Raw genomic sequence first — 15,266 nt, 5'->3', positions numbered from 1 at the left:
ACAAACACACCTGGAGTGTGGATAGTCGATGAGGGAGTTGCGGCCCAAGAGCCTCTCGGGATGGGTTAGGCCCCACCGCTCCCCCTCCCGGGATGCTTTTATCGACGATAAGACTGAAGAAGACATCGAAGTGTCTGTTAAGGCACATTTGCTGCTGTCATGGTGCTGATGTGTTAGATGCTGGATTTAAGAGTTTAAAAGATTTCGAAAAGAATGGATTGAAATCAATAAAATGACACTTCACCAGGGTAAAGATAAAGCCTGACTTTAGATTAAAAAAATAAATTAGCTCAGTACAGGATGGAGCAGACCCAACAGCAGTTCGTCTGAAAAAGACTGACAGGCTTATATCACTGGCTGGGAGTTCAGTACAAACCAACTGTGCGTGTATCCCGGGCGCTCCAAAAAATCAACACGAACTTCAGTTGTATCAGCAGAAACGGCACCCAGCTCAGTCCCTGAGGTTACTGCCTCCAGTTCTGGGTGCCGCTGGATCCAGGAGGAAAGAAACTGGTTGGAGGGAGAGGGTGCAGATGAGGGGTCTAAAATCATCACACGATGAACAGGGAGAAAATGAACTTTACCCTGAAGAGGGCGAGGGCTCTCTTCAAGGCCATGGAAGTCTGTTACATGAGCGGGCTGTGGTGGGCAGCCGTGTCCCCTGGAGAGTCCACCACTCTAGAACCAGAGTGTGTTCTGCATTGTGTCGAGCATGATGGGTGTTGGGGCACCTCAGTCCCTGGGAGAGATGGGGACACACATGATTTCCACAAGGCAAGGAGCCCTGACAGCAAAATACCAGGTTGCTCACAACGGCAGAGACCTGCCAAGGCCTGGCAGACTGGCGGCTTCTGTGCAGGTGAGCAGGGAAGTGGGCACTCAGACCTGGAACAGGCTGGGGGAGGTCCAGCGTGGTCAAATGTATGTTCTGTTCGAGAGCTGAGATTCAGAGTGACCGATAGTGTGTGGCAGGCGCGTGTCCAGGGTCAAAGACAGCACCGGCAATAGACGTGCAGTCCGTGCCAGCCCTCTGCACCTCCTACAGCGGTCACGGTCACTGAGAGCAAGCAACACCCCGACCCCTCTTTGGGCCAGTAAATCCCGGAGTCACAGAGCTCCAGGCCACCAGGACATAGGCGGCTGTGGTGGTTTTCAGAAACCTGAACCGGGACAGAGACACTTCCATGACCAAACAAAAGTGCCATGAATACAGGGTGATTGGGGATAAAAATAACAACAGTGTGTCTAATAATTCAAGCTCTTTAACTTTGAGATGGGCAGAGGAGGGTCTGCCCATGGGGCGGGCAGTTGGAGACCAGGGTGGATGGCTCTATACTGATGCTGAGAACCTGTAGCCCCATCTTGTTTTATAGAGTAACACTCTTATCGCAAGAAATGATCTTTAGTATTTTAACATCCATAATTAATGGTTTCCTGCGCCCGTTCTTAGAGGTTCTGAGTTCACGGCGTTCGTTCACCGTTGCAAAGCACCACAAAGCCAGGAGTTGAAACAACAGCAATTTATTTCCTTGCAGCTCTGGATGGAGGCTGCAAGTTCAAGGTGTTGGCAGGAGCGGTTCCTCCCGAGGGCTGCGTCTGTCCCAGGCTCTCCTCGCCGCGTGGACGGCAGGCTTCAGGGGGTGGTCCCGTGTGTGTCTGCGTGTTCATTTCCTCTTCTCGTGGAAACACCTGTCACGTTGGAGTCAGGCCACCCTTGTGACCTCGTTTTAATTGGATTCCCTGTGTAAAGACCTGCTCTCCAAATAGGTCACATTCTGGGGCTCAGGGAAGGTTAGGACTCAGCACACAGATGGGGGGCATAATTCCCCCATAATGCTAGCTGAAGGGCAACTTCTGTTCGCTCATAAAGTAAGGTCAGAACCCCACGGCTGGGCCAAGTCCTGGTGCAGTCACCTCGAGTCCTCAGGGAAACTTGATTTGCTGCAGAGTCCCCCCCAACCCCACTATGGCTCCGGCTCCGTCTTTCACTCCTCAGTCCGATTGAGACCCTCCTGCATAATCTTCCTTCCAGTTTTGTTTCCCAGCACCTGCCCCACTTTGTAATGGTACATTTATTGGCATGATCGTTATCTGCCTGAATATTTCTCGGACTTGGTGACCTAGGGGAAGAAACACATGTTACGTCGCAACTTGGCAATAAGACAGATCTTCCTGGTAAAGACCAAGGTTTAGAGTAGAAAGACTTGTTCTATGTTGAAGGTACTCTGACATTTTCTCTCCTGTTTCTTCTATTTTGTGGTGGTAAACTGTTGAGTCAGGAACTTTGTTGCCACTCTGCAGTGGGATGTGATGAGGGACACAGCAGTTGTGGAGCAGGTTTGCGAGGTGAGACTGTGCTGCTCAGTCTTTGAAGGATTTTTACCAACACCTTGAACATTCATTCTTGTGCCATTTATTGAAGACACACCGGCTGGTAAAAGCTGATCATGCGACAGTGGAACGAGGCATTAAGTCCGGAGGGTGGGGTAGGAATGGGGGACAAAATTTACGAGGGACAGAGAAGGGGACATAGCCGCCATACGTCACAAGACATTTGCGTCAGCAAAGCATGTGATGTTATCACGACGCAGTTATCCGAGACCACCATGGAGATAGTCTCGTAATCAGGTCCACAGTGGCCTGGACGTCCCTGGCCTGCCTTGTCACGGGGGGTATCCTCCATATGTAGCCAGGGAGTGCGCTGCTGGGATTAGAAGATGGGAAATCGTTGCCCATGAGCAGTCAGCTAGTAGCCAGCTCATAGGAACCCATAGTAAACTACGCGTGACGTGTGCCATCTGAAGTGTTTCTTTTTTAAAGATTTATTTATTTATACAAAAGCTGGGGTACAGGCCAGAGGCACGGGAGGGTGAGAGAATTCACCCGAGACAGAGTGGGGAGCAGAACAGGCAGGCGACCAAAAGCACTGCTGAGGGGAGCAGCAGGCGAGAGAGGAGAGGTCTGCCGTGCCATGTGGGTATCTCCCTAGCCAGCCGGGGGTTGAACCCATGCTGCAGAGGCTGTGGACAGCCCCACAGCACTGCACTCAACCCGTTGCGCCACCAGGGAGGCCCCCATCTGAAGCATTTTCAAGTGTGCAGCTCAGCGGCGCTAAGCACATTCCCATTCTACCCAGCCACCACCACTTCTGTCTCCAGAATTCTCTCACTGTCCCAAACTGAAACTCTCTCCCCCGAAACACCGTCTCTCTCTCCTCCAGGCCCTGACACCTCTCCCTTCTACTTTCTGTCTTTGTGTTCTTCTGTGACTGGCTTGTTTTACTCAGATCGTCCTCTAGGCTCATCCACGCTGAGCGGGTGTCAGAGTCCCTTCCCTTTAAAGGCTGCGTAGTATCCCATGATATGGTGGGGCCGCGTTTGCTTATTCGTTCATCTGCTGATGGACACTTGGGCCATTTCTACATTTTCCTGGTTGCAAACACTGCTGCGTGCACTTGGGTGTGTGGGTGTCCTTTGCGAGACTCACTTTCAATTCTTTGGAGAATAGTTCCAGGCCGGGAGTTCCTGATTTCATTTTCTAAAGAGTTGTTGTTTCTCTAAACCCGCTTCAGGCCAGCTGCAGGTTGGAAACGCTGCTCAGTTGCTGTCTCCCCTACCCCAAGCTGGGTGCCTGGTACTGGGTGACTATTTTTGGAGAAATGTTGATTTAAACAATAGATGTACAAGGCCCCATGTTTCTGGGTAATTTTTGCTTTATTACTTCTCTGCAAATAAAGGCAACTGAGTTGCCATTTTCCTTTCTCTTTCTCGCATGTGGCACACACGCTGCTATTAACGCCAGCAACGTTGTGGTTATATTGTCCTCAAAAGAGGACTTCATTTCTTACAATGACACTATTTTTTGGACTCAGGCCATAAATTATCTCAAGATGACGTGGAATAACAGTCTGTTAAAATGTTTGGGCACAACACTACACATTATTAATTAAGGTTTCAGAGATTTTTCTTGAACTTTCTTCCTAGATCTTTTTTAATGCTACTTAGATTATACCTTATTGACTCAACATGCATAGCCTTGTAGTTAGACTAGATTTTGCTTTTTATAGAGTAAGGTTTTACCAGGGTGGGGGGAACACATAGCTGCTTAATGCCATCGGCTAAGCGCATAATAACGATCTTTATCACTTCAAAAGCAAATAGATTGAGTTTTTAATGGTTATTTGTCATTGTCTTCTAGTTAAAGTAAAATCTTCTAAGACACTCTCCAGTTCAATTTTTATCCTGACCCACATGTGAATCTCCTTTATTCCCTAACTTTTCTTAGTTGTGGCCTTCAACTACCTTCCCTTTGTCACATAAATCAAGAACACTAACATCCTCCAGGAGCACCTCTTCACCATCATTCACGAATACCACTTCCTTTCTAAATTCCAGCGTGCACATACACCTCTGCTCATACACTCCAGCTCATACACCTCTGCTCCGATGTATCCTAAGGCACTCTAAGGTGAAGCACAGGTAAGGGTCGGACTCGAAGGGGAAAGATGGAAGTGAGAGGACAGAGAAGAGCTAAGATCAAGTGTGCACCTGTGCGAAGCCTCACCTGTCAAAGGTCCTTTCTACGTTGCACCTGCCCCTGCCCAAGATGCAGACAGCCCCCCGGTACTGGAGCTGGGGAGCATGACCCTTCTGCCAGCCCTACCCTTTACATTGGCCCCTTTCCTTGCCCCCAAAGTTCTGAAACATGCATCCACATGCATGCTCCTTTCGCTGTCCAGCAGCTGGGGGCCTGTCCCTTCTCACCAAGATGCTCCAGGTCCCCACTCGAGCCCCCTACCCCCGGGAAAAAGCACCCTTCCCAGCCTCACCCCACCCTTGACCACTCCTGCAGAGAACACTGAAAACGCACACCCCTTTGTAGCTGTCTGTGCTCTTAGCTCAGTGAGAACACATGAGGTTGATCTCCTAGCCTCTGACTGCCCATGGGAATTTCCTTCTCTCCTCCCTCTCCAAGGCTGGGCCTAGCTCCTGTCCCACCTTCCAGCCCTTTCTATACCTTTGTTGCTGAGAAGCTCCCAGTCCCAGTTCCCTCACTGGCTAGTCCCTGGCTGGTCTCCATGTCCACGGGGCATTTTCAAAGGGAGGTTTGCTATCCTCTCGGGCCTGCCTGATGTTCCAGTTGTCTCATTGTGGGGTCGTCTCCCCCTGACAGTCCCCAAGTCTCCTTTCCAGACTGTCCCCACCTGGTCCTGCAGACACCCTGGGGTGCTCCAGCTCCTGGCTCCCCGCAGTGAGTTTGCACAGACTCATCTCTCTAATATCACTCTATCAGTCACTTGTCTCCCTCATCTTGTGCTGGGTCTGGTTCTGGCTCCCCTGTGGGCTCCCGGGGCCTCTCCTACCCAGCCCCCTTCTCTCGCTCCATCTTCTCCCCACGCTCTGCAGTACAAGCAGTCTATTCATGTCAGGCCAGCCCTTTGGCCTTCAAGAGGCCTGTCCCCTCTCTCCCCCACAATCACTAGCACTGTCCTCACACTCCAGGCCTCACGAAGACTCCAGCCCCCTCAACAGCCCCTCCTGTCTGTCTTCTGGGCTGGTCTCCCGGACAAGCACAGGGCAAGGTCTGACCCTCCCCTTCTCCCCTCAGCGTGGAATACAGCCAATATGCCGAACCTCCCACATGTGGGGGCACAGCTGGTCCGGGCACTGCCTGGTACTCCTGTAAAGATGTCCTTTTCACTGCTGAACCCCATTTTCCAAATAGCAACTTCTTATTCAGTTCTCATTCCACCTACTTGTGTTCCATGAGTACCCACAACTTGGGACCACTGCGATTTTTACATGTCAGTGGACTTGAACTTGGGCCAGGAGGAGCATCAGTGTCAGGGGCACCGAGCCCGCCAGCCTGTTCCCTGTTCTCCCTGTGACTTCCTTGCTACTTCCTTGCACCTGCAGTTCAGGTGCCCGGGGGCCGCATGTTCCTGTCCAGGCCACTCGCCCTGTCTTCTGAGGGCACACGTGTAGATTCCCTGGGCCCTGTGACAAGTCAGCAGTTTGTAAGGTGACAGAGGTGTCACCTGTGGGCTCATCAGAGGGGCAGGCCCGGGGTGTCTGCGCTCCCTGCATCAGCCTGCTAGTTCCAGGGCCTCCTTTTGAAGGGGAAGCGCGTCTGTTCCGCTGGATCCTGATGGAAAGTTCCAGTGGAGTTGCAAGCCCAGAGCCAAGCCCCCCTTGGGACCCGGCATTGCTGCAGCGGAAAACTGGGTGCAACGGGGCGCGGCTGGCAGGCAGGACTTGTGGCGTTGCCCGGACCTGGACAAGCCGCTTAAACCAGCTGGCAAGTTGTCCAGGTTCGGTCCTGGAGGTGCCAGCGGGCGCGGGGACAGCGCCTCCGGGGAGCGCGGACCGAGGCGTCCGGCGGGAGGGGGGGCGGGGGGAAGGGGGCGGTGACCCCGGCCGGGCCGCGCCCCTTCCCGGCGCCGCCGCGCCCCACCGCCCGCCGCGAGGGTGCGCGCCCCCTCCCACGGCGCCAGCGCCGCCCTCAGGCCTCTCCTTTGTCTCCGCGTCCCCCGCACCTCGCGGTCCGGGTAGACACAGACGGCCGCGCGGGGGGGCGGAGCCTGACAGCGGCGCCCCTGAGCCGCGGGGGGACCCGGGCCGGGCCGGCCGGCTGCGGCCCCGCCCCTCCCCGCCGAAGCCCCGCCCCTCTCCGCCGAGACCCCGCCCCTCCCCGCCGCGGCCCTGCTCGCCCCTTCCCAGCCGGCTGCGGCCCTTTCCCTCCCCACCGAGACTCCGCCCCTCCCCGCCGAGACCCCGCCCCTCCCCACCGAGGCCCCGCCCCTCCTGCCGCGGCCCCGCCCGCCCCTTCCCCGCGGGCTGCGGCCCCGCCCCTCCCCGCCGAGACCCCGCCCCTCCCGCCGCGGCCCCGCCCCCACGCCCCCGCCCCGCCCCGCCCCGCCGGCTGCGGCCCCGCCCCGGCCCCGCCCGGCCACGTCCCCCGCCGAGGCCGCCCCCTGGCGGGCGGAGCGGGCGCCCAGTTCGCGCGGCGGCGGCGGCGGGCCCGGGGTTGCTATGGTAACCGGCCGCGGCCGCCGCCACAGCAGGGCCGGCCCCAGCGCCCGCCCGGCCGCGGCTCGGCGCGGCTAGTGTGGGGTGAGGGCGCGGCGCGGCCGGCCGGGGCGGGCGGCCGGGCTCAGCATGGAGGACGGCTTCTCGGGCTTCGGCAGCCTGTACGACACGGCCTCGCTGCTCCAGTTCTGCAACGGTGAGGCGCGGCGGCGGCTGGCGGGCGGGCGGGCGCGGCCGGCGCGAGGCCGCGCGGAGTTGCGGGGGGGCGCGCGGTTCCCGCCGCCGCGGGGCATTGTGCTGGGCCGCGCCCGCCCGCCCGCCGCCCGCGCGCTCGGGGCCCCGCGCCCCCGCCCCCCCGCCCCCCCGCGCCCCCGCGCCCCGCGGCCCGGCCGAGCGCCAGGGAGGCCCGCGCGCGCGGCCCGCGGACGTGCTGCTCTCGGTTCCGAACCCGCGTCTGTCGGAGAGGCCGGGGAGCTCGGGGAGCGATCGCCAGCAGCAGAGCAGCTCGCGGGGGCGCGCGCCGCGGCGGGGGCTCCCCGGGGCTCCCCGGGGCTCCCCGGGGCTCCGGGCTGGAACCCCGCGCAGCCTCGCGCGCCCGGCGGACGGGCCCGACCCCGGCCCCGAGGGCTCCACTTGCTCCTCTCGGCTGCCGGGGAGGGGTGGATTTTAGGTTTTCTGGGGAGGGAACCCGCGCGGCCCCCCGGGGCGCCCCTCCGCCCTGCCTGCCGGGGGACCGCGCTCGCCGCGGGGTGCGGGAGCCCGCGCTGCGCCCCGCGTGTTCCAGAGCCCGGGGTGCGGGATAGTTCATGCGCCAAAGTTAAGCACATGATTGTTTTTTGGAAATCTGTGGGGTTTATTGCTTTATCAGAGGGCCCGAAAGTTTGTTTTAAAACATGCTTATTTTATGGGGTTCGCCTCGCCGATGGTGCCGTCGGGGGGATTTGGAATTCTAGGCGCTTTGACACCTCAGGCAATTTATTTTGCGCTTGTGGTTTGGGAGAACTTTTCTAGGTGTTCAGCACCTGTTTGCAAACCGGAGGTATTAACTGTGGCAATAAAGATTAATGAGTGTGTTGATTCATCCTCTACACGGATATTTTCAGCTCTGGTGAAACTGCCTCCTTTTCACGGAAGCGTGTACACTCTGATTATTTTTGCAGCTTATAATTTTCATATTAATCGCACGGGCGCCTTCCTGAATTTAGTCATGCGCTTTTCAGTGGAATGAAAGAAAGTTCTTGCCTTCTCCACATGGAACACGGCCCCGGGCAGGGCCTGCTCTCCATCCTGCCAAGGTGTTGAGGGCGCTCCTGGGACAGGGGTTCTCCGCTGCCCTCGGGGACCCTCCAGCTCGGCCTTACTCCCAGCGGCTTGAGTGGGCGCCTCCCGTCCATTGACCGCTCACCAGTCATGTTTGAATGACTATGTGTGATCTCAAAGGTATCCCAGAATTTCCCCTATGTGAGTGGTGAAAGGCATATGCCAGGCGTTATTAAGGCTTTTAGAAAATTTGTACGTGGGCATATGTGTTGATGGGTGGGTTGAGGTTATGAAAATGAGACTAAATATTTTTCTTTGAGCGGTTGTTTGGGGCCTGGTCATGTCATTAAATAGCAGTTCATGAAGTTATTTACACATCTATTTGTGAACGTTTGGTTTTCTGTTTTTTTTTTTTTTTTTTTGTAATCAAAGATTCCCACAGCAATCCTGGTAAGGTTGTTTGCTGGTGAAGAGGTCTAGAAAAAAAGTAAAAGCCATCTTTTCTCTGTTGTATAACTAAGATAAAGGAACATTACTTTAAAATAACTTCAATCAATTTGTTCTGAAAACAAAATAGAATCGTGTCTATTAAGCTGCTATTCTCAAAGTGTTCTTAGCTCTGGCTTTATTATTTTTTGCTCACTTTAGGAAAAAAGTTTCAAGCAAGAGTAGTCTGTGGGGCGGCCGTGAATGTTAACGGATGATGTCTTAGGCAACAGATGTTTTGATGTGAAACTATTCTTTGTAAGAGGCTGCCATTAAGTGAAAATATAAATGAATACAATTCAGTTAATTACTATGATGATTCAATTAAAGCATGAATCACAGAAACACCATTTCACCAGGAAAGAAATTAAACATTGGGACATGTCGCTAGCTTTTTGAGAATTTCTTTCTTTTTAAATTAGAGATTTACATTACAATGGCAAGACCATACACAACAGCACAATATATGAACTCATAAATTTTCACATGTTAGGGACACGCCATGCTTTTGATAGTGACTGAATCTGAAAAGCCCTACATAGATTAGTTTTAGGAAACACAACGTGCATTTAATAGTTGGATGACTATCACAGTTAATGCCCTTGTGAGAAAAGGTAGTCTCTAAATGAGAAGGGAAGAAAAGAAAGCTTTGTTCTAATGAATGAGATGCTGTCTCCCCCATCTACGTTTTGTCTTTCTCTCCTACGTAATTTGTAGTCGATGCTAAATGTGAAGTTAGGCAGTATCTTGCCTCCTGAAAAAACTGTCCATTCTCATCTTTTAGATACTGACTTGCTCATAGAAGACACTGACTTGCTCAGTGTTTTTCTTTCTTCTTTTTTTACATTTTTAAAAATAGGTCTATTAGGAAAAGAAGAAAGAAAAAGAGGCACCTGCATAGTCACAGGTGGGCAGGAGAGCTGCCCAGTGTTTCTCTTAAAGTATTTAGAACGCTGTCAAGTGAGCCAGACATCACAAATTTCTTTACTTTAAGAAAAATGACAGTAATTGAAGATGAATGATATCTGTCATTTATGAGCCAATTTATGATTTGGGGAATATTTATATCCTCCCCTTCATATTGTTTTCACAGTCCCCCTTTGAGGTAGGTAGGATTACCATCCCCTTTTACACAGGAGAAAACCAAATCTCAGAAAGATTTGGTAACTTTATAAAGCCACAACTAGTAAGACTTGGATACTGTAACAGGGTGGTCCCCAGGAAAGGGGGAGGTTCCAGGTTCCCTGCCCCACCCAAATAGTGGGTGGAGCAAGCAGGGAGCAATAGAAGCTGCAGAGGAGACTGAGGAAGGAAGGAAGCAGCATGGAGAGCCAGAAGGAGACCTGGAGGAGGCGCATGGGGCCAAGAGGCATGTGAAGAAACTGCGCTTGTCTTTTGGTCGTGGACTGGGTGACACAGATGTGGGTGAGACCTGTGGGGAGGTGACCATGGCAGCTTTTATCTTGATTTTGATTTTGCTCTTTTCCTTCCGGGCTTGTCTGGTTGTTTCTGACCCTTTTCTGTGGGTCTCCACTGGAAGATGCTTTAGACTTGGGGCAGGCTTGGGGCCTTGCTCTGGGCCAATCCCATTTGGATGGAGTTTTACCCACCAGGGGACGGGTCACTTTGGGTGCTTGATTCAGAAACTAGATTCTTTGCCTTTTCTGTATTATTTCCTAGTTGTATTAAAGTTCCTTCCCATTAAAGTCTCACATGTTTTGTGTTGATGCGGCAGATGGCAGAACCATTTAGAATAGGCAGGTTTGCGGGGCTTGGGCTGCCCCTCTCTCTGCCCTGTAACAATGCTAGTCTGAATCTTTGTTTTTATTTTAATAACAGCTTTATTGCAATGTTATTCACATAGCATAAAAATTCGCCCTTAAAAGTGTGCAATTAAGTTTTAGTATAGTTGCAGAATTGGGCAGGCATCGCCTAATTTTAGGACATTTTGAATCCCCTCAAAGAAACCCCACTACCTAATAGCAGTCCTCAGTAACAACATTGCCCCAGACCCAGCAACCATGGCCCTGCTTTGTGTCTTTCAGTGCTGGATGTTTAGTGTGACTGCAGCTGTGGAGTAAGTGGCTTTTTGTGTCTGGCTTTTTCCTATGGCAGTGTTTCCTGGTTCCGTGTTGCAGCAGGTGTCACGACTTCATTCCTTTTTACGGCTGAATAATATTCCACTGTATAGAGGGATCGTTCTTTGTTTGTTCGTTCACTCGTTGATGGGCATTTGGGTTGTCTTCACTTTTTGACTATTTTGAATATGCTACCCTGAGTGTTCACGTATGGTTATGGTGGATGTGTTTTTGTTTCCCTGGGGACATACCCCGCCATGGAATTCCTGGGTCAGACCATGACTGTGACTCTAGGTCTCACATTTTTAAGGAACCTATCTGAATTGTTTGAAATCTAAATATCAAGGTTTTTTTTTTTTTTTTTTTAACATCTTACCGATAAAAGAATAGGGAAGGAATGAACTGGATGGAAGAAGGAAAGAAGTAGCACACAGAACAAATGCTGCGATTTCATTTTCCTGAGTCACCTAGCTGCTTCCTTCCAGCACAGCTCCCAGCTTGAGTCAGGATGCTCCCTCTCTGGTGCTGGAGGTGTAGGAATCTCAGCATTTGCAGAGACTTAACCGGTAACCTGCTCTCATGGCTGACTTTCTTAAGCCTTTAAGCTCTTTCTTACCCAGGAAGTCAGAAGTAAAGTAGGTAAATGCGGAGCTGCTGCAGTTGAGGTAGGCTGCCCCTCCCCCACCTCCCAGCAATGCATCCCTCCAGGTCTTGAAATCTGTTCTGTGGCTGGATGCCCCACGGGTCATTCAGCTCCTGCTCCAGCACTTCCAAGGGACTGGAAACCCACCATCTCGCCCTGTAGTCCATTCCTCTTTAGACGGTTCCGACTATCAGTCCCTCCACGCCCCACTGTACCCATCGATACTTCACCATCCTTTGTCTAATGTCTATACTTCTAATAATGCAGTCAAGACCACATTATCTCTTTTGCTTGTCACTCCATAGTGTTACCTCTTAATGATTTCACCTACAGTTTTGGTCTGTTTTATACTGTGGCTAAGCCCTTTCTTTCCCTGTTCTTTTCTTTTTGAAGGGGGAGTTTCCTCCAGCAGGCAGCACCTTATCAGATTACCATGCAGTTGGAATCTGGATTGTAATTCTGTGAATAATCCCAGCACTCCTATAAAATAGTTCACGCTTTAATACCTGGATGTTGGTCATTACCTCAAAGGCTTATGATCCTGGTGTTTTCTCCCTCTTGCCCTACCAAGTGCCACTAGCCTCATGCAGTGTTCCTTTAAAGCCCTCATGTGGTGTATTCACCAGCCCCCTAATCTAGCCTGGCCTCTTCTCCAGATTTGCTTGTTAATGACCATGGCAGATCAGGTCCACCCTGCTTGCTTCTCCCTGTGACATTTCAAAATCCCTGTAATAGCCTTTGAGCTACAGCCATTATTTTTTTCTAGTTTTGAAAACGGAAAATTGTTTTACTGTCTAAGCATTTACATTTTGGAAATGAAGAATAGCTCATTTGAAATCTTCAACATCTTTGGCAGCTATGCTGCCAAACTCTTTCCCTTAACTAGGATGGTGATGGAATTTTCAAGTGGGAGATAGTTGGATTGCAAATGGATGAATGGACTCGTGTGAGGAAGCCATCTCAACACCGGCTGTCTCCTCAATCCTCTCTGCCTTCTCCCACGGTGACAGCACAACCGGGCGTCTGATAGCAAAATCAAAAGGGAGCACTTCCTCCGCAGAGTGCTGAGCGAGCCCAGGCTCAGTGAGAAGGTCTAATTGGTATACTTGGGGCTCCACCCAGCAAGGAATTTATTTTATAGCCAAACCACAAGCATTTATGACATTATAAACAAACCCAAGCTTTTTGGTGGAAAATTCACGAAACTGTGTTTCAAAAGTAATCATTAGTTAGTTATTGTTCATTTTTGAGATTGAGTAAGCCTTTTTGTATATTTTCTTAAAAAATGAACATTTTAATGGAGTGGAGAGTGGCTGTGAAAGGAGGCGTCACAGCTTCCTTTCCAATGTTATAGTCTATTATGCTATAAAATGAGGAGCGTGAAAAGCATAATCATGGATAATACTGGAAATTGTACATTAAGGTATTGTTTTTACTAGTGAGGCACTTTTACCCAGGCCTTAAAATCAGTGGTATCTTACATAACAAAAATCTCATGAAAAAGTGTTATTTTTCATCTTTAAAAATCCTGGCTTATTAATAGAGGATTGCTAGTATTAGCAAAATACTGGAATGTTTTAAATGCTGTCAGAGATGTTGATAATAAAGATAATGAAGGTGTTGATAATAAAGAGGCCGCGAATGTTACCAGCTTGGCCCCAGCCCTGCGCCTCAGGCACGGCCACTTAATGTCCACGGAAAGCACACCTGTACACGCCTGCTCAGGGCCAGATGTCCTCAGGTGTCTGCAGGAGCCACCGCACATCCTCTTAGGTTTACTTCAAAGGAATGACTCTTTCTAAGAGTTTAGCTTAATGAGAATACTTCTTCATTAAGACTCGCTTGCGATTTTGTTTAAAGCTGTAACTTCATTGGTGGAAACCATGTGTTTGTGGACTGTTCAGTTGAATCTTAAGTGCAGCCCTGTGCCCACCCTGCCAGCGCTCCCCCAAAGACTCAGACTCCTCCCTGACTTTAGTAAACAACCCAGCTGTGTAGGGACCAGCAGGGCCCACAGGCTTGGGCAGTGCAGGAGGGCAAGTACCCTGAGCCCCGAGTCTGCCACTGGGGGGGGGGCACCAATAGATCTTTGCCGCCCCCCCCACAGAGGGAGGGGGCTCCCTCAAGGGGCACAGTCAGATCCTGCATTTCCAGCCCGTGGTGGGGCAGGCGTTCGCTCTCTAGGGGTGGAGCACCAGTTAGGAAATGAAGGAGATTGAGTGCGTCCCCCTGTCCTCGAGGACAGAGGCCTTATGTCCACTGTACATGGAGCCAGTTCAGGTGAACACCTGCCGTGGGCAGAGGACAAAACCATCTAAAACATCCGATTGTCCTGGACTGCTCTCCCCCACCCTCTATCTCAGCTGCCAGGGAGATTCTGCTCCCTGGTTAGTGGCCACCCACCCCTCAGCTTTAGCTCAGGCCTCAGCCCTCATCTGGGTTTGGACTTGGCTGTAAGATAATAGCAGTCCCCAGACCAGTGAGTGAAGCACCCACATGCCTGTCAGACACCGGCCCGGGGTTCCACCCCCTGCGGTGGCAGGGCCCTGGCCCTCAGGAGGCCTGCGCTGCTTGTGGGGCCTTCAGTCCCTGCCTGCCGAGGGCCCCTGGCTGGGTGGTGCTGAGACGCTAGGGCTCGGGGCTGGCAGGACACAGACAGACTTCGTAGGCCAGCCTGGAAGGCTGTGCTTTCTGGGGTGAGTACCAGTTACGCACTGAGAGGGGAAAACTTTTAGGAAGCCCTGAGGGGAAGAGGAAGGACCTTCTAGAAGCTGAAATGTCAGAGTGGGGCTGTGAGCAAGGCTTGGAGGGCTCTGTGGGCTGCTTGGTCTCATCCAGGATCCGGAGAACAGGGCAGGGGTTTTACAACCAGGCCAGGCGGGCAGGCTGGTGGAGCAGGTCAGGTAGAGGGGACTGCAGTATGGCTCAATGGAGGGTAAGGGGTGGAGTAGGCTGTGGGATGCAGGGTCTGGGGTGGAGCTGCCAGCAGAGAGTGGGGAGTGAACCCCGATACCTCATCCGCCAGAAGTCAGAGGTCTGGAATGTCCTTCTGGAAGACACAGCTCTCAGAACAGCCTCCCTGTAAGGTCTTCAGCACCTCCCCCCACCCCACTCTCCCCAGCACACTTCAGGGAGTGGTAACCCAAGCCAGCCTGGTCCAGCTGCTTAAGCTCCTCCTACCCCCACCACCCAGCATGGTGAGGGCCCCCTTTGATGACCATGTGGTGTTGAGTACAAACCTTTGCCATCAGTATGATCCCAGAGGTCTGTCACTGTGGTTTTTTTTTCACATCTCCCCTGAGACCATCACCACCTCTGGGCCGTCCCCCAGAAGCTCCAAGTGTTTGAACCGGCAGTGCCTGGCATGCAGTGGGTTTTCACATGGGTTGGATGAAACCAGGGACAACCGCATGGCTTTTCTGAAGGCCTGAATGGATCTGTGGTAGAGCTTGCATGTGTGCATACCCGCAATCGTAGGTACCCATGCCAGAAGTAGGTACCTGTGCGAGTACACACGTGCCCACACAGACAGCTCCCCTCATCACAGAACCACAGACGTAGGCATCCCGCTGGGAAGCATTCCAGGCTGGGGACTTGACAGGGAGACCCGTGCGCCTGAGGGCCTGAGGGGTAGCAATGGGCCCGAACGCGCCCGCACAGACCTTGCCCCGGCTGGACCCTGGGCCTCTGGAATCAATCAGTAAGAAACACTTGGGAAAGGCAGTTGGCGGTTTAGCAGGCTTAAGGCAAATTATTTTTAGCCAAAGTAAT

The 15,266-nt window shown here is 52.4% G+C and overlaps 1 protein-coding gene across 7 annotated transcripts in view; it reads left to right on the top strand.

The window, feature by feature from the left end:
- EML1 (EMAP like 1) overlaps positions 1 to 15,266 on the top strand; it is a gene marked incomplete at both ends in the record, with an annotated part of 134,765 nt that overhangs the window by 27,429 nt on the left and 92,070 nt on the right. For 5 of the 7 annotated variants that reach the window (XM_084240674.1, XM_084240673.1, XM_084240672.1 and 2 more), the window contains one exon: positions 7,158 to 7,224. The exons of 1 other annotated variant lie outside the window; for it this stretch is intronic. In XM_084240674.1, the coding sequence (XP_084096800.1) occupies positions 7,158 to 7,224 (67 nt within the window). Of the gene's footprint in view, positions 1 to 7,031; positions 7,225 to 15,266 lie in introns of those variants that run through there. One more of the 7 variants, XM_084240670.1, reaches the window with a different exon arrangement.

This window comes from Talpa europaea (assembly GCF_964194135.1).
Source record: "Talpa europaea genome assembly, chromosome: 8".
Taxonomy (NCBI): Eukaryota; Metazoa; Chordata; class Mammalia; order Eulipotyphla; family Talpidae; genus Talpa; species Talpa europaea.
This window is presented reverse-complemented; position numbering and strand designations above follow the sequence as displayed.